Source organism: Mchenga conophoros, linkage group LG20 (assembly GCF_057382185.1).
Source record: "Mchenga conophoros isolate Kocher_MC1m ecotype Shallow Benthic linkage group LG20, M_conophoros_male_GT1.1, whole genome shotgun sequence".
In the NCBI taxonomy this organism is placed as follows: domain Eukaryota; kingdom Metazoa; phylum Chordata; class Actinopteri; order Cichliformes; family Cichlidae; genus Mchenga; species Mchenga conophoros.
In genome coordinates this window covers 23330068-23350008 of record NC_140545.1, presented here as the reverse complement: position 1 = coordinate 23350008, position 19941 = coordinate 23330068, and the positions used below count along the sequence as shown (strand labels likewise).

Below are 19941 nucleotides of genomic sequence, written 5' to 3'. Positions count from 1 at the left end.
TATGAGTTTCTATTCATTTAGTTCTGTAATGACTTCATCCCGTCTTTACCACAATTGCAACAAAAGCATTGTCAAGTAGCTTTGGAAAGATCTGTAAGACCTGAAACACTGAAAGGCTTGTGTAGCCTATCCCCAACATGCTATACTTGTAACTGACTTCCACTAGAAGTCTGAACATGCCAGGCGCATTTTGGAAACACCTGTTGTGGTCTCTTAAGGTTTAGAACATCTGGACACAATGAGAAAAGGTACACTTCAAGACAAAAAGGTGCTGAAAGCCTCAACCAAACTCTTGGACTATATGTGTTTAGGTAAACATTTTAACAAGCACTAGATTAAAAACATTAAAACAAAAACTTTAAAAATATAATTCGTTTTAGACTTAGTTTGGATAATTGACCTGTACAGAGCCCCGCAAGTGACATTGGAGAAAAAAAAATAAAGATGAACTTTTGCAAGATCTCCCAAAACTTTTGCCATCTTGCAATTCTAATAATGTTGTATCATGTGCTAACTTGTGCACGCAAGGGCTCGGGTTACCACCATGAAACAAATAAGTCATGTGTGGCCTCTGTATTTTTTGCTGCATTTGATTTGAAGTGGAAATTCTGAATTTGTGTATAAAATTCATAAAGTCAGAGAAGCCATACGACCAAGATTTGACAATCCTATGACAGCTTTGCGTATAAACAGCAGGGAACCTGTAAAACTTGGAATCTGTACAGCTACTTCTGTGCATTTGAGACTCACTAAATAAATCATACACAGAACACTAACCATGTTCTATTTGTGAATATGAAGCGGTTTTAATCACACAAAAGGCCTTGTACTATATTAATGGTAATTGATGAATGATTGTACCTTGACATAGAGCATTTAAAAAGTTGCTTTTCCAACTTTACAAATGGAATGCAGTTAACTCTGGAGTGAGGTTACTCAAATGTGTGACATCCGGAGCAAATCAAACAACGCATTTGTCCTTGATTCCCTTGAATCAGTGCTGTGACTACATGTATTAGTCTTTATTGTCAACATTTAAATTGTCTGTATTAAAATACAATCAGTATTGTGTAACAATCTTTAGCCAGCCTTCGTTTGTTTCATATTTGGACATTTTTGTAATTTTTCTAAATCTTTTAGAAGAGAATTGTGTGTGGGGGATTTTCTTCATTTAAGCCATTTAACACTGACCTTGCAAAAATGCCTCCACCACTTGTGTCAGCTAACAGAACATATTTGGTAATTGTAGATATATTTTTATATATTTTTGTTGTTGTGTGGTTTGAGGGGGCGACCATGTCTGCTTGCCTTTCTGTAAATAGCCGCTTCAATCACAAAAGGTATCTAAATCAAGGTGTGTGTTGTGTGCGCACACAGACAAGTGAGCAAAAAATCTTAAATTGTCCCTTTAGACATTTTGTGGTGATTAGCCTGTTGCAAAAACCCATAATCTATTCCAATGTATTTAAGTGAACCTATAAAAGTTGCCCAAGATACAGTTACAAATACATATACTCACAGACACACAGATGCAATACAATACAATGCAATTCTATCTATTCTATTCTATATTATATAATATATTATAATACATAATATAATATCATAGACTAATTATGTTTTTAAATGTGATTTTACGTGGTTTTTAGTTGGGTTTTTTTTTCTTTTCTTTTCTAGCATCATTATAGGTTCTCAAGCAAGCGGGTACTGTTAGTCAAGGTGAAAACTGTACACACCCATACAGATACAGATAAAGATTACGATTACCTCATGGCTAGACGTATACAGCTGATTTATAAAGATATCCCTCCCACCGGTATCTCTCTGCCAAAGCTCACATTGGCATGCAGCTGAGTTTCTACTCAAGTGCATTCAAGTAGTAGTCTGCAACGAATTCACTTCAAAACTAGCCGTTCTGTGGATATAAAATGGAACTAATACACCCAATTCTACTTTTGATTCTGGTAAGGCTTAAGTATGTAAAACTACATGTAATCTTTTATTACTTCTGCCATAAATTTCAACACAAATATTTTAAAAATATGTCTAATTGTTTTACTAATTGTGTTTATGACGATTATGTCTGTCAACATTATACTGAGTTATAGCCAGTGTTTAAAGATTAAAAATCTGCTAAGAATATAATATAATATATAATATATATGATACTCATAAATATGCTGTGCTGCACATTTACTGCAAGAAATCTTTCCAGTGTGATCTTTTGCAGTGTTGGGGAGTCCACAGATCATCTTCACAACTTTTGCTGCGTCAAAAAAGAAACTGGATCATTATTAATTCCTTTACTATTGATGAAGGTTATCAGGGACCTTTCCCATATTCACTGGGCAAAGTGAGTGTATGCCTTAAAATGTAACACATATCATGAAATAAGGAAAGATAATTCCAAAATTCACTGCTCGTGTGTCTTATGTTTGATACAGATTGAGGTTGAGAAGGACCTCGTTCTTTTTATGATACAAGGAGAAGGTGTCGATGAGGAACCAACGCAAGTGTTAGAAATCAATTCATATACAGGAGAAATAAAGGTCCTCCGTTCGGTGGACTACGAACAATATAAAACTCTTAAGGTAAGAAGAAATTTTAAAAAAAATATCTAAATGGAAAGTAAAAGCTATGCATGGAGTGAGGTTTGATTATTTCATCTTTCCATTGCAGCTTAAATTTAAAGCACTTGACAGAGAAAAACATGAAATAGAGACACAGCTCGGGATTTATATAGAGATTTTGGACACAAACGACAACCCTCCAAAATTTCTGTTTGAAAAGTACACTTTCACCATAAAAGAGTCAACATCACAGGGTAATTTTCTCATTTGGAAAGAAATATTATTTAAATTACTAATGCTATGGTGTCAAAATTATGTTTTTGTGACAGTGAATCTAAACAAAATAATCATTATTTCCTTTTGATACTAACAGGCACTGAAGTGGGTAGAATTCAAGCAACAGATCAAGACATAAGTGAGATATATAACAAAGTTGACCTTAACATAGTTTCAGTCAAACCTAAACCTAAGGATCTTGAGTTCTACTTCAAAGAGATCGATGAGACAGGCATTGGAGTCATTTCTTTTAAAGGATGTCTGGACCATGAGGTGAGAGAAATTACTGCTTGAAAAATTAAAACTTTCCATTTTAATCTTTCAACATGAATCTCCTCAAATTTCAATAGTACAACTAAATTCAATATTTTTGACATCCATTCAAGATGAGCAAAATTTTATTTTTCTCCATCAGACAGCTGAGAAATACACCATTATAGTGGAGGCCAAAGACAATGGAGAAAAACCACTATCCAGCTCCTGCACCATCATAATCAATATAGAAGATGGAAATAATCACCTTCCTGTCATCACACAGCAAACAGTTAGCAGTTACTTATTTCAGTCACAATAATTTATTCAATGAAAATCATTTCCTATTTTACATCTTCCTCTTTTGTGACCCAAGGGCCCAGAAAAAGTGAAAGAAGGACAGACAAATGTTCTTGTTTCACGTATACAAGTTCATGATGAAGACACCAGAGGAACCCCAGCATGGAGAGCCAAATATACAATCCAAGGAGACACAAACAACAACTTTAGAATAACTACAGATCCTGAGACAAACGATGGACTACTCCATGTGGAAAAGGTATTTTTGTGATTATGTTTACAGTAGACTAAACTTTCCAATCTAAGTAGTTCAAAACAGTCTCTGTGGTAAAAACCCTGTTGCATTTTTTAAATTAACCAACATAAGCTCTTTTTTATCTTCAAAAATTAGTATATAAAACACAGAAAAATATGAAAGAGATTTTCCTGGCCTGGCTTTTTATAGCAGATAACCTTAAAAATAATTTGAAGTAGAACAAAAATGGAAGAAAACCATGACTCAGCATATGAACATACCTGATGCTGCTAAAGTGAAGCAGAACAAAATTACAGTGGTTTTATTAGACACAGCTAAGCGTTTTGCAATTTCGCATAAGTTTAAAAAGTTTATATTTATTCAGTATTGAACAGCAGAAATGAGACTTTGTTGTCAGAAGTCATTTATATAAGAAAAAGCAGTGACCAACAGTGCTGTAAACAACAGTAGACTGCTTGGAAATAAGCAAGCAAATCATGCAGAAAACAGATTTGAGATGGGGAAACTGTTCTTGAAGTGCACTGAGAGAGAGAGAGCTGTGCAGGAAGTGTGATTTTATCATAGTGGAAGCAAAACAGCAAAAGTAAGAGGGAATTCATGACGATGTTTATGTAAAGTGAAATGTGAAGCGGCGAAGCATAGTTTTGATCTTCTTTTGCTGCTGGTTCAGTCTATTTTGGTTGGAGAGGGACAAAACCTACAGCTTTACAATCTAGTGCAAAAAAAGACAAAAACACAAAGCGCAGCCCCGACCTATCAGAATCTGTGAGCTGTCGACTTTCAGCACTGACTGTTTATGTGAAAGAAAGCCGAAATCTCACTCACTGTGATGCATCGGGTCCGCGCTCTGTGCGAGAGTCTTTTTGTGGAATCCATTTACCTGCTTTCATTTACTGTTTTAGCTGTTTTGTGGTTGCTGAAATAGTTTTGTGAGATTCTGGCATTTCTGGCAAAGTACATTTATATTTAAAAATCGATTCAGGATTTTAACAAATCGATATGGCTTTATTCAAGCTAAAAGCAATTTTAATCGGGTAGCAAACAGTTTTAACCAAAGCTATGATTTAAAAAGCCCTGGAAAAATATGATAAGTTATTGTTGGGTCTGCGCTTCCACAGGCCCCGCTGGTTTAGAAACCTATTCCCGTTAACGTCAAGCAAGGAAGCAAGATGAACAGCTTTTACTTGCTAGCAAGGGAGACTGGCGGTGGGAGCTGAACACTCCTCACCTGTCTCCTAGCCAGAATCAAATAAACAGCCTTCCTCGCAGCCTTTTATTTCCATGATTTACAAATTTAAGTAACACAATGACAACATTTAACAATTTGACTCCAACAGTTATGCTCTTTTACAGGCTTTAAACTATGAAGATGGTGCTCTGAAGAATATAACTATCACTGTAGAGAATGAGATCCCCTATTATTCATGCAAAGTGGAAAAACGCAGCTCCATTGGTCTTTGGAAAGTAGTTACCATATCTGGTTCCGCTGCTACTGGGTCTGCAATGAGCTTCGTGGCTGGAACAGTTGCATCCAGCCGTCAAGTGATCGTGGCTGTTGAGGATGTCAATGAGCCTCCAGTTTTTGACAAGACTTCCATAGAAACTGTGGTCACTGAGAATGTTAAGGAAGGCCAATACCTGGCAACACTCACAGCTAAAGACCCTGATGTTGCCAACAAAAACACATTTAAGTAAGTCTTGACAACTATACAACTACATGTCACTTCTACAAGACAAAAACATACAGCATTACTACATCAGTAGACACTTTGAAAATGACTAACAAACCATTTCAGATACATTATAGGACACGATCCAGCTGGTTGGATTAAAGTGGACCCTGACACTGGAAACATAACAACATCAAAGCCCTTGGATCGAGAGTCAGAGTTTGTTAAAGACAACATTTATGTAGTCACAATATGTGCTGTTGACGATGGTATGAATCGACAAGTATTTACATATTTGGCCAATTATTCATTTACATTTCCTCATTACATTTCTAAACAAGTTGCAATACTTTTTCATCACCAGGGAAACCACAAATGACAAGCACTGCAACTCTTAGTATCTATGTTAGAGATGACAATGATCATACTCCATACCTGGTTGTAAGCACAGTTGAAATGTGCCAATCTGACGGACAATCCTTTGCCAACATCACAGCCTTGGACTCAGATGTTGAGCCCTACAGTGGCCCTTTCACCTTCAAGCTCCATGGAGATGTTGAGGGCAAGTGGAAGATTGACCCTGTCACTGGTAAGCTTTAGAGTCTGCAGATACTCAACCTTATATTACTCACAAAAACAATGTCACTTGTATTAAATATACTTCTAAGCCTCCTTTATATAAAAGTATAAGTAGTATATACATAGACTGCCACAATGACTGTTATACATCTGATTATGTATTCATTTTGGACACACAGGTTATTCAGTCAACTTGGTTAAAGAGCCTACAGTTCATTCCAATCACCATGAGCTGTCGCTAGAAGTTTCTGACCAACAGGGGAAATCAGCTTTCCACAACCTGTCAGTTACTGTTTGCAGCTGCTTAGACTCAGAAACCCCAAACTGTCATGTGAGGACATCTGGCACCACACTAGGAGCAGGGGGAGTGGGAATGATTTTTTTGGCCATGCTGCTGATCACAGGTTGGACACATGTTTCAAATATTTCCATCATTATAAATAAGATATCCTCATTTATATTTGTTGTTGTTATTTAAAAACGATTAAAATGTAATAATAAAAAAGGTCTAACAATAAGAAATAACTTTGACTTTAATAATAAGCTTTGGACTTCTTCAGGAAAAAAATGTAAATGAGTTTTCGATGGGTGTTTTTCAGTTAGATTTAAGTACTTATTTTTATACTTGTTAAGATTTTGAAAAACAGTTTTTTTTAAATATTTATTTAAAGTAAAAATAACAGAATTATAACAGCAATAAACATCTAGCATGTTTTGTATGTCATATATTTGTGTGTGTGGTCTTTATGCTCCAGGTTTGCTACTTTTGGCTCTTCTGATGTCCTGCAAAAAACAGATCTTGGAAATCAAAGAGGATTTATCTTCTGAACAACAACTGATGAAGTCTAACACTGAGAATCCAGGAACAGACTGTTCGGTAAATACATTTATCATAAATCACACTTACACACACACTCAAATGCTCACACACACAGATATTTGTTGGTTTTTAAATTAAAGATTCATTTTGCCTGACTTTTTAAAAGTAATTATCCCTACTTCAGCAATTGTAATGACTGAAATTATGTAAACATAACTTCTCGTTTTTGGTATAAAAACCTTAAAACATCATTACTTTGTCAAGGTGGCCATTGTGAATCAGAATGGAAATGCGATGCAAGAAATATCTCAAGTTAAAACTGTGAAAATGAGTCCAGTAAGTGCTACAAAATATATATTATTGTAATAACTAGTTTGTAAAGAGTATTTTTGTAATATACCATGCATTGTGAGAAATATTTGATGTTTTTCAGGCGTTTCTTCTAAATGACTCAGAAACCAGCACAGAATTCCTCAAGTATCAAAAAGAAAGCTCGGTGGCACAACCTTTCATTCGTGGAAGCTTTATGCACATGGTACAGATATTATGATTACTGTTGTTTTATTTGTTATTATCACTAAGTAAACCTGTGATACTTAAACAGGTAGAAGTTAAGAATTTTGCTCATCATAATTTTCTGTTCATGAAATTTATCAAATCTCAGAAGTATTTAAATGCTTGATTTTTCAGTCACAGCGGGGATCAAACGTGGGAATGGGATATCACCAGGGACAATCTGTGAGTGGGGTATGTAATATTTCTTTTCATATGAAACCTTCTGAAAGTGCTGGACCACCTTTTCTGTCAGAACTGACTTAATTCTACAAGAAACCAGCATGAAATGATTTGAGATTTGTGACATGGTGCCTTATTTTGCTGGAAGCAGCCATCCAAATTTGGGTACACTGTGGTCATAAAGGGACAGACGTGGTCAGCAGTAATACTCAGGTAGGCTGTGGCATTTAAATGATGTTGACTTTGTCCTAAGGGGTCCAAAGTATACCAAGAAAATATCGCCCACGCCATTACATCACCCCCACCTGATTGAATCATTTCTATAAGGATGGATGAACCTGTGCTTAGATGTTGTTTATGCAACTGTTCCTATCATATACTTCACAACAGAAGCCAATACATCCAATGTTCTCTTGTCTGTTTTTGGTGAGCCTATGTAAAACATAGCCTCAGTTTCCTGTTTTTAGTTGACAAGAGTGACAGTGTGGTCATCTGCTGCTGCTGTAGCCCATTTGCTTCACAGTTGAGATGTAGGGTTAGTCCCCTGCTCTTTCAAGAAACTGTTTAGCCTTAGAACAAAAAACGAAGTCTTTATTTCTTTCGGGTTTTGGTCCTTTTTTTATGAGATTGATTGAAAACTAAAAAAGCACAGAACAATCTGCTGGCCTTGCTTTTTTACATTGTATGTTATCATAGACTTTAGCAAATGGATTCTTATTGAAATCATTTGTGCCAGGAAACAATGTCATGGTTTGATGTGTTTGTTTTGCGGTTTTTTCTTCAGCTGATGAATGAAGCAGTACATGGAGGATCACAAATGAACTCACTAACCTCACAGTACCGGGGGGAAGGATCAGGGTCAGCATTTATTCGTGGAACCATCATGCGGAAGGTACTGAGATTATTATTAGTATTAGTATAATTAGTAGTAGTAGTAGTATTGAGTACATCTGTTTGACGAAGTGGTTGTTAAGGATTTTGCTGGTTCTTGACATTTTGCTTTTCTGTGAAGTTTCAAAAGTATTAACCAGTTAATGCTTGATTTTTCCAGTCACTGGGAGCAATATCAAATAGTGGAATGAAACATCTCCAGTGGCAATCCAGGCATGGGGTAAAGCAACATGAGTCCTTTTGATGTTAAATTTTCCAGAACTATTTTATAATTTCCACTCACCAGCCACTTTGTTAGTTACACCTTGCAAGTACCCTTTTGTCGTCATAATGGGATGTATTCAACAAGGTGCTAGAAGTATACCTCAGAAATGTTGGTTCCTATTGATATGATAGTGTTTAACAAATTTTGCAGAAGTGCAAATCTCCAATTCCACCACATCCCATAGATGCTCTGCTGGATTGAGATCTGGAGACTGTGAATTAAAGTATGCCATTTGAGTATAGCGAAGTCATTGTTATGTTCAAGAAACCAGTTTTGGTGTTGCACATTATTTTACTGGAAGGAGCCATCAGAAGACTGTAGCCCATTGGTTTCAGGTTTCCCTGTTTCCATTAAGAGATGCACTTCTGCCTACCCTGGGAGGATCGAGTAGTTTTTACTGTTGCCATCCTAGCAACTCAAAGCTGTTCACCCGTCTCCCCATCACCCCTCTGCCAGTAACACTGAGTTGATGGAATGTGGTTGGCTAATTAGAAATGTGCATTAATGAGCAGTTGAACAGTTATTCCTAATGAAGTGGCTGTTGCATGCAATTCCTACTATGGAACAAATTTTGTTGTTAACAGGTATTGTCGATGTAACAACAGCCGCATATTACAGGATAGATAATAAAGATGAATATTGGCATTATTACATAATTGGAGATGATTATATACACATAATCCTGCTGCCAAATACTCATTAAAACACTGAATAACTGATAAAAATCCTTAATTCAAGTCAAAGACGGGAACACAGTTTTGTCGGGACAGAGAGCAGCCACTGTGTGTGCATATTATTATGCAAGTAGTATGCAAGTAGCATAATATATGCTACTTGGTTTAACTTGTGTAATGTGTTCTTCTTTAGTCCCTTGCTCTTTTATTTTTAAAAGGTTTTAAACACAGAAAAGTACAGTATCAACTGACAGCCTTGCTCTAACATGATCCAAGTATGATAGGCTTGGAGGACAAGCCTAATCATAATTAAAATGATTTCAACCATGAAATGCTGTCATTCTTTGACATTTGTTTGTTTGGTTTCTTTTCAGCTGATAGATGAAGCCGTACGTGGAGCATCACAAACCGGGTCAATAATCTCAGCTTTTCAAAGGGAAAGCTCAATGGCACAAGGTTTTACTCGTGGAAGCTTTATGCGCATGGTACAGAGATTTTTCTTATAAAACTTGTACTTACTCTTGTTATCATTAAGTACATGTGTCATATTTAAATAGTCCGGTGTTAAGAATTTTGCTTAACTATTTAAATGCTTGATTTTTTCAGTCACTCGGAGGATCATCCAACAAAGGAACGGCACATCTGCAGGTTCAATCTAAGCATGGGGTAAAGCAACATTTTCTACAGTTTTGTCATTTATGGTCAACTACAAAGTCTTGTCTTACCTTAATTCCTATTTAAATTCTAATATAATAATATTTCAAAAAAGAAAATTCATACAACTTCCTGTTTCTACTTTTTAAGATTTATATGGGACTAGACCAACGAAACCAGCTACTAAATGAGGTAATACCAAAAAGGATAAATGCTCTCCAGGAACAAGGAAAGGAACTGGGCAATTATCTGCCTCGTGTATATAATGAGGAGGGAGACACAGAGCATAACTTTGAGCTTGATTCAATCTCCATTGCTGATGTTTCCTTTGACCCTGAAATGGATCTGTGTGACAAGTTCACTACTCTGGCCTCAGTCTGCATGCCTAGTGATGTCACCACAATACAGAAAATCCAAACAGCAACTCTTGTCCAAGAGGAAAGCCATGAACTAAACTGGCAGAAACTCACAATAAATGAGGTTTACATTTCACAATAAAGTCACCAGACCTCAAGTATAAGGTACAATATGAAAAGTCATAAATATTTATTCAGTTGTCCGGGAGCATGGTATGGTAAGATGCAGTGTCATGTCATAATGTTTACAATAAAGACTGGGTAATGCAAAAACTAATGCAGAGGGGTGAATATGGTATTTATCAAATCTGCTTATTTGCACTTTGGGAAACATACGATCAATTGTACTAAGAGGGTAATGCTTTCTACTTTCGTTTGGGTTATCTTGAGCTTCTGTTCTCAAAAGTGTTTTTTAAGGTCACTTTTTTATCTTTTTCTATTGCGAAATAATATATTTCAAGCGTGTGAACTGTTTTCTTTGTCCATTAGAGGTTGTCAGGCCTTTAAAAAAACAGAGTTAAGCTTGAATGCATGAATCTTAAAGGCATGCAGGTGTGTCTTGTGCAAGTAAAAGCTTTCTCCAGAATAAATGATGACTGCCGCTGTAATGTAATTCCACGGTATTTCCATTTTGGCACGACAAACTTGTCAAACTTGTTCTCATTTTGTTGTTTAGACTCCACGTTATCAAAAGGAGCTGGCGTGGGCGTGCTCTCGGGTATCTGTGGTTGTATGGGTGTTTTCATGTTTGTACATGCAGGACAGTAAGTCTGCTGACTGCTTCGGTGAGGAGGATGGTCGGCCTTCTCCCACACTGTCTGAGCATCTGGGTGCATCTAATAAACTAGTTAATATGCTTCTAAGGATCATTGTAACCATGTTTTATGTGCATCAAATGTTTGTATAGTGGTAATACTAATAAACGTGTTAATCTGAACCTCTCAAACAAGATTCTCACTATAGAACTATCACTATCATGTTTATTAATCTAATTCTTGTGAAACACTGACTCCTTGTGGTTTTACAAAGAAATTGTTATATTTGTATTTGTGCCTAGTTATATTAAGCCATATTCATACAGTAAAAATACTTCTGAACACTCATACCAGCAAAGGTAATGTTGGGAAGTGCATTAAAATTATATTTACTAAACTTAGTAAATATCTAATGACTTACTCACATTTCATTAATGTCTAAATCTGTCAGAAGCTTCTACACAAGCCTGACTGAATTAGTTTTTCATTCTAAATGGCATTCTTGTAAGCTTTGTCATTGCACATTTTTCTCACTAATTAAAAAACATCCAAAGATGAGTAAAATAACTCTCAGGTTTCTTATCAAAGCTTTAGATTTGTCAGATGGGTTAAAGTCAAAATCCTAAACTTTTCTGTAGACAAAGCTTTATTTATTTGGGGTGACATATTCGATGCCAAAATGTGCTTTTAGTAAAGATTAGTCTATTGCAACAGATGGAAATCTGAACATAAAAGAGATAAAAACAACTGTAAGTAAAAAGGAAGCAGTCTCAAAGCAGTCAACTTCTATTGCTCCACTTGTTCAGAAAAATACTGATAATAAATCATAATAAGTCCATCAACTAAAGCTTGGCCAAAAAAGGGTCACGCAACAGGACAATGGTTCCAAGTACACCAGAAAATCTACAACAGAATAGCTAAAAAAAACTAACGAATCACGTTGTGGTAGGACTTTACAAAAACTCTGCATAAATAAAAACCTGCAAACCTTATAAAACAGAACCAACGACATGGGACAAAATTCCTCCACAACCATTTTAGACTTCAGTTTGTTGCCGGTGGGTCTACAAACTATGGAATCATGGCTTGTAGTTCGTATTTCACATGATAGCATCTGATTTACTCATCAGCTTGGTTACGCCACTGATTATGGCATGTCTCAACTTCCATAATCATAAACCTTGGGGGGGGGGGGGGTTCATTTAGGAATACATATTCATTCCTAAGTTTAGTCTTTAGAAGAATCAACATAATTTATTAATTAACTCTTGTAAGGAATGGAATCAGCTTTCAAGAAAAATGTCTGAGGACAAGACAAGGAACACAAGAACAAATTTATGGTGGAAAGTGAGGTGAGAACCTCCTGTAAGGGTTCACACTGCACACTTAATAAAATCGTGCTGCTTTTGGCAACCTTGTCAACATTTTATTCACAAAAAGTAAATTACACATGCATCTTTAGATATGCATCTAATATCAGACTTGGGACAGTCAGTGCAGCCAGAGTTTTCACTGCAGTTGTACAGGTCCCAAAAAGGTCAGAATCCCAGTTACCTTGACCACAAAATGAGGTGATGTAGGATTTTGAATTTCATACAAAAGGTGCAGCTACTAAAAATTTCAGATGAGTTTGCATTTCGGTGACCTTGACCTCCAGGTCAGAGGTCAGGTTTTCTGAAAATTCTGCGAATGCAATATCTTGAGAACAAGACGACAAGGAGTTTGAAATTGATACCACAGTTGTATCTACTAGGAGGCTGAGGGGTAGCATTGGCACCCCCCAGCATGCCCACTGCAAGAATATGTGAGACAGAATTCTCTAAAACCACATCAACTTCAACAGGGAAGGCTACAGTACAGTTCTGTGCAAAAGTCTTACATCACCACTGTTCTGCACACCTAACTGGCTGAAATATTATAAAGTTTATATCTAATTATTTCCTTGAGCTCACAATGACGTGCTGGAGAAATCATGTAAGATCCCTTAGCAAAAGTAACAATAGCATATTACACATAAAACTGTATTAATGCCAAACTGTACATAAATTCAATCAAATGAAAAAGTACTTACAGTGTTATGTGAATCAGTATTAATGATGCAGTTGTTTATGGTTGAGCTCATTTTAAATATTTCTGTTTAACCTCCAGTGCTACTTGATTGCTCCCATATCCACAAGGGGTCGCTACAGACTGTAGCAGCATGTTTTGATCCAACACATTTTAATGCTGGATGCCCTTCCTTATAAAAACCCAAAGAGGCCTAGCAAGCGAATCTGTAAATCACAACACTTTGGAGATACTGTTTAATCTCGGGTAGTGCATCATGTACTACATATATAATCATATGTTTGTGTTGGCTGTCCAGTAAGGACTACATCTCTCCAAATAAACAGCTGTTAATGAGCTCAAAAATACATTTTTCAAGCTTTGACTTAAAAGTTTATATCAGGTGTATTTATTTAAGAATGTATTTATAAAATGGAAAAAAAATCAGATGAATTAAAGCACTTTTCGCTTTTCGTTTTTTCGCCTGTCCCGTTTGGTGCTTTTGCCATCAGAATTATTGTCTAAAGGCAAAGAAAGATACCCAACGGATTTACTTTACCAAATGGACCATCCCGGCTTGCCATATTGGTCTATTTGATTCACCTTTGATTTTATTGTTTATTTTATTTTATTTTCACTTGCTACACACATAACTACGGAAGAGGATTAGGGCCACTGGAAAAAAAAAAAGAATTCTGACTTTATTCTCAGAATTCTGGGATTAAAGTCAGAATTCTTTTTTTTTTTTTTCCAGTGGCCCTAATCCTCTTCCGTACAATTGTGACTGGTTTTGGTGGAAAAACTTAAAACACTATTACTATTTCTGAAGCAGGTGTCGGGAACCAAAAAGAGAACCAGATGCAAGAAATATCTCACGTTAAAACTGTCACAACGAATCCAGTAAGTGTTGCAAAATATATATTTTTGTAATAATACAATTTTTTAGCTGTTTTTTTTTTTTTTTAATGAGTGGCTCTGAATTGCAGCCTGTCACAAATCATTCAACTGTGATGCATGGCCACTTAGAGGAGTATGACATGTGCGAAAATTAATTCCTGCAAAAGTCACAAAGTCCAAATAAAAATTGGCATTGGACACTTTTATTATCAACTATCACTACTGGACAAATTATAAAACTGTTCTTGTGATATTTTAGGTTGTATGTTCAACAAATCTTGTGAAAAGCCCAAAAGGAGCAGGCAGTTGCTATACAAGGTGCCATCATTGTAACATAAATCCAAATATAATGTGTCTTAATCGTCTGTGCCATTGAACTTATTTTTTACTATTACGAGTGACCGCAATTTACTTTGAGCTGATTACACACTTATCATCCTGTTAAAAAAACATTAAACCTGAAATAACACAAAACTGTCCTAAATACAGGTGCCAATCATGTAATTAGAATATCATCAAAAAGTTGATTTATTTCACTAATTCCATTCGAAAAGTGAGACTTGTATAATGGTTACATTCATTCCACACAGACTGATATATTTCAAGTGTTTATTTCTTTTAATTTTGATGACTATAACTGACAACTAATGAAAACCCCAAATTCAGTATCTCAAAAAAGTAGAATATTACTTAAGACCAATACAAAGAAAGGATTTTTAGAATTCTTGGCCAACTGAAAAGTATGAGCAAGTACAGCACGCAATACTTAGTTGGGGCTCCATCCATCCATCCATCTTCATCCGCTTTATCCGGGGCCGGGTCGCGGGGGCAGCAGCCTAAGCAAAGAGGCCCAGACCTCCCTCTCCCCAGCCACCTCCTCCAGCTTATCCGGGGGAATACCAAGGCGTTCCCAGGCCAGCCGAGAGATATAATCTCTCCAGCGTGTCCTGGGTCTGCCCCGGGGCCTCCTCCCAGTGGGACATGCCTGGAACACCTCACCCAGGAGGCGCCCAGGGGGCATCCTTGTCAGATGCCCGAACCACCTCAGCTGGCTCCTTTCGATGTGGAGCAGCAGCTGCTCTACTCTGAGCCCCTCCCGGATGGCCGAACTTCTCACCCTATCTCTAAGGGAGAGGCCAGCCACCCTTCGGAGGAAGCTCATTTCTGCCGTAGTTGGGGCTCCTTTTACCTGAATTACTGCAGCACTGCGGGATGGCATAGATTTGATCAGTCTGTGGCACTGCTCAGGTAAACGGTAAATGCATTTGTATAGCACTTTACTTAGTCCCTATGGACCCAAAAGTGCTTTACACTACATTCAGTCATCCACCCAATCACGCACTGGTGATGGCAAGCTACATTGTAGCCACAGCTGCCCTGGGGCACACTAACAGAGGTGAGGCTGCCAGACATGGCGCCACCAGGCCCTCTGACCACTAGACAACGGGTGAAGTGTCTTGCCCAAGGACACAACGACCGAGACTGTCGGAGCCGGGGCTCGAATCGGCAACCTTCCGATTACAAGACGAAACTCTTGAGCCACAATCGCCCCACTGAGAGCCCAGGTTGCTCTGATAGTGGCCTTCAGCTCTTCTGCATTGTCGGGTCTCGCAAATCGCATCTTCGTCTTCACAATACCCCATAGATTTTCTCTGGGGTTAAGGTCAGGTGAGTTCGCTGGCCAATTAGGAACAGGGATACCATGGTCCCAGATACTGGTAGCTTTGGCACTGTGTGCAGGTGCCAAGTCCTGTTGGAAAATGAAATCTGCATCTCCATAATGTTGATCAGCAGCAGGAAGCATGAAGTGCTCTAAAACTTCCTGGTATATGGCTGTGTTGACTTTGGACCTCAGAAAACACAGTGGAGCAACACCAGCAGATGACATGGCAAGGGTTAGGGTTAAGGCGAGACCCTTCTGACACTGTCTGTTGTTCAACAGTGGCTTGACACAAGGAATGCGACAGCTGAAGCCCATGTCTTGCATACATCTGTGCGTAGTGGTTCTTAAAGCACTGACTCCAGTTGCAGTCCACTCTTTGTGAATCTCCCCCACATTTTTGAAGGCGTTTTGTTTCACAGTCCTCTCGAGGGTGCAGTTATCCCTGTTGCTTGTACAGTTTTTTCGACCACATCTTTTCCTTCCCTTTGCCTCTCTATTAATGTGCTTGGACATAGCGCTCTGTGAACAGCCAGCCTCTTTTGCAATGACCTTTTGTGTCTTGCCCTCCTTGTGCAACGTGTCAGTGGTTGTCTTTTGGACAACTGTCAAGTAAGCAGTCTTCCCCTTGATTGTGTAGCCTACGGAACTAGACTGAGAGACCATTTAAAGGTTTTTGCGGGTGTTTTGTGCACATGTAGATGCTACTTACTCCTGCTTGTGTAATGTTTTCTTTTCTGCTCTTTAATAAAACTACATAGTTCCAAGAAAATAAGTGTTTATTTGTCAAAGGTCTTTATTTTTTTACATTTTCATTAAGAATAGCCAAGTCACATATAGGTTTGGAAATTTGGACAGAAGATGTCAAAACATTTGAATTTGGTCTTTTTCCAAGATTAACTACAAAAGTACATCAAGCCAGCTTAGCATGATGGGCTTGGATGACAACTGTATTTCAAACATGAAATACTGCCATGGTTTAGATTAGATTAGATTAGATGAAACTTTAATATCCCTCAGGTGGGTTCCTTCAGGAAATCTGGTTTCCAATAGCACTGCACCGACAGAAGTTACAGAATGTGAGCAGAAATATACCATATATACACATATATAAATACAGAGTATACAAAAGGGATAAATAGAATAAATAGGAATAAGAATACAAGGGAATTGCACATTTCAAGTATTGTGAGTCTATTGCACCGTTGGATATTACATTACGTTTGACATTTCTTTGTTTGGTTTCTTTTCAGGTGATGAATAAAGCCGTACCTGGAGTATCCGAAATCTGCGCACTGATTTCAAAGTCCCAAAAGGAAGGCTCAATGGCACAATCATTTAGTCATGAAAATGTTACGCATGGTACAGATTATTATAATAATTATTCTTATTATAACTGAGTAAATCTGTCAGATTTTTAAAAGCAGGTGTTAAGACTTTTGCAAACCTGGTCAAAACTATTAACATTTAAATGCTTGATTTTTCCAGCCACTGGAAGCGTCCTCAAACATGGCAATGAGACATCTGCAGGGACAACCTAAGCCTGGGGTAAAGCAATATGAGACCTTTTCGTGTGAAAGGTTTTTACAGAGACTTTTGTTGCTATTGTTAAGTCATCTGAAACAAGCTAATTCATACAACTTTCTACTTCTAACTTTCAAGACTTGAATGGGATTCTGTCTATATTCTCTAAAAATTCTACTAAATAAGGCAATAGCAAAAAAGTAATAAATCCAGCAAACATAGATCTAAACAGCTAGATTCTGTTATTAATGTATTATCTCTTCTTTTTCACCCCTTTGTCTATATTTTTCAGAATTTGAATACTCTCCAGCAGGATGCTCTCCACAGATCACAACTTTGAGCTCAGTGCCAGCTCAGTACTCATAGTCTCTAATATGTCTCATAAGTGTATATTACAATATTATGAAAAGTAAGGCATTTTAAATGGCTGCTCTTGATCTAAATATTAGCTTAACAAAACGCAAAGCCAGAGTATAGCTTAATTGTGTGAGATGATAGTATGATATGATGGGGTCTGGGTTATGGGAAAAGAAAACTTGACTTTAGAGATGAGAATGGTTCACATGCTACTTTCACTACGATATCATTAGACAGTGATAGTGGTTAGATAGAGAATGTGGTTATCAACAGTCATAACAGGGAAATGCTTTTTACTGTAATTTTGAGTTCTCAACAGTTTTTAAGGCATAGTTTTAATTTTTCCTATGGTTAAATTTCAAGTTTACTTGCTTTCTGTGAATCCTTTCCTGTCTTGTTAGTACAAAAATGTTATTTTATGCCGTTAATCTACCGACAATCCTATAAATAAACTCCTGGAATCAGAACAAATTATGTTTTTGTGACAGGCTGTTAGTAACAAAATGCCTGAAGATACAACTTAAAAAATGTTTCTGTTATCATCAGCAAGTGCAGGCAGAGGTTTTAACAGTTTTCAAGTCTGAAGAATGGGAGTGTATGTTAACACAATGCCATAATTGTTAACTATGTAGGCCTCAATTAGCTTGTTAAATGTTAAAGTTAATGAGAGCACAATTAGAAAAGGACAGAAAACCTATGAATTGTTTGAAATGAGAAAGCATTTTCTCTCTAGAAACATGACAGTGTTGATTAGGTTTACAAAGCTGTATCTGAACAAACCCTTCTGGAAAATGTCCTTTGAACAGACCAGACCAAGTCTGGTCATAAGAGGAAACTACAGAGAGCATCAGCATAAATGCTTCATACCAACTATCAAGCATAGTGTTTTGCAGCTCTTTCAAATAACCTATTTGAGGAGACCAGCAAAAGAACAAATTTATTCTGGAAAGTGATGTAAGTACCTCTTGTAAAGGTTCATCCCTACACTTAATTAAAAGTGGAGAAATTGCTGAGTGTGCTCTTCCTGACCTTGTTTTCCCGGGCTGGCAGCTAATCCTTCCCCAGAGGCATTTGATGATATACTGGGTCATTTAACACATCACTCTGACATCAGACACTGCTTTCAGTGCTGTATACATCTTATTGACATAGGAAGTAATAGACATAAGAAGCATAAGCAATACATATACATTTATCAAACTGTAGTTTTAAATCGAATTGCTTGGGTTACATTTTTGTTTTAAATTAACTTACCCAGAGATAAAGTAAAAAGGAAATAAAATCAGCTATGAGGTGTTACAGACTTCTTAACCTCTTGTTGGTTAAGAAAAAAGATCATATATAGCGAAATTCCGGTCTACTTGATCCTTGACTTACAACACCAAACAGGACACACTTATTATGCTAGCTCGTGAAGAAAACCGTTGTTAGCTAAAGAGAAAAAAAAATCTTTTTTTTCCCCCAGATGATGGTGAACAAACCTGAGTTGGAAGGTCTATTCATCTCTTGACCAGAAACAGGTTACAATGATATGGCAATAGAGCTGGGCGATATAAGATTTTTTCATATCACGATATGTTTTTTTCATTTCAGGCGATAAAGATATCTATTAGTAAGATTTAAATGTGCCGTTGCTCACAAGTAAAATGTGAAATAATCAGCAGCTTGTTTTTATTTAAATATTTATTTCCCATAATAAGTTCAACAGGGTAGATGTACTTAAGGAACATGAGACTTTTTCAGATAAATAAAAGGCAAATATTGCAAACTACACAAAAGGCAGCCGCTAAAGCGTTTAAGTTTCAAAATAGAACAAACGAAACAGACTACTAAATTGTCAATTCCACTTAGAAACAAAATATTAATTCTAAAAATAAATCTTAGTTTGTTTTACAGAAGAACAGACAAAACTGACTAACTTTTGTCAATATCAAATAAACTGAGAACTAAAAGGAAATTCTCAATCTCTCCTTGTTGTATAGCTTAGCTTTTCAAACAGTTTTAACAGTTACTTTAGTCTGACAAAAGCCGAATGACGAATTAGCGCTTCCAGTCAGAGACTGAGGCTACGTCCACACGTAGACGGGTATTTTTGAAAACGGAGATTTTCCGTTTGTTTTAAAAAATAATCCCGTCCACACATAAAGGCAGAAATGAAGGAAAACGCTGCTATGAACATGCCAAAGCAGCAGGTGGCGCTAGATTCCTAACCGTGCAGAAATGTTGGCCAATCAGAAGTCTAGAAGCCTCGGTGGGAAAAAGTAAACAAAGCTGGGGCATAGAAGCAGAGCCGAGTCGTATGTGTGGAGGGACAGTAACTGTGTGTATATGTAAGCATTTAAACACTGCAGAGAGTAGAATTAACAGTAACAGTATTGTAGAAATTCATTTCACCGAAACAATA

The 19941-nt window shown here is 37.0% G+C and overlaps 1 protein-coding gene across 1 annotated transcript; it reads left to right on the top strand.

Annotated features, from left to right (window-relative positions):
• Positions 1 to 1322: 1322 nt before the first annotated feature.
• LOC146550815 (cadherin-13-like) lies at positions 1323 to 11394 on the top strand. The gene is made up of 20 exons (XM_085259469.1): positions 1323 to 1964; positions 2216 to 2353; positions 2445 to 2591; positions 2680 to 2824; positions 2944 to 3119; positions 3262 to 3390; positions 3475 to 3657; positions 5008 to 5345; positions 5451 to 5593; positions 5689 to 5913; positions 6083 to 6307; positions 6659 to 6780; positions 6988 to 7059; positions 7157 to 7258; positions 7414 to 7470; positions 8243 to 8350; positions 8510 to 8569; positions 9663 to 9773; positions 9895 to 9954; positions 10093 to 11394. The coding sequence occupies exons 1-20, from the start codon at positions 1929 to 1931 to the stop codon at positions 10438 to 10440; spliced, it is 2925 nt and encodes a 974-aa protein (XP_085115595.1). The 5' UTR covers positions 1323 to 1928; the 3' UTR covers positions 10441 to 11394.
• The last annotated feature ends 8547 nt before the right edge of the window (positions 11395 to 19941 follow it).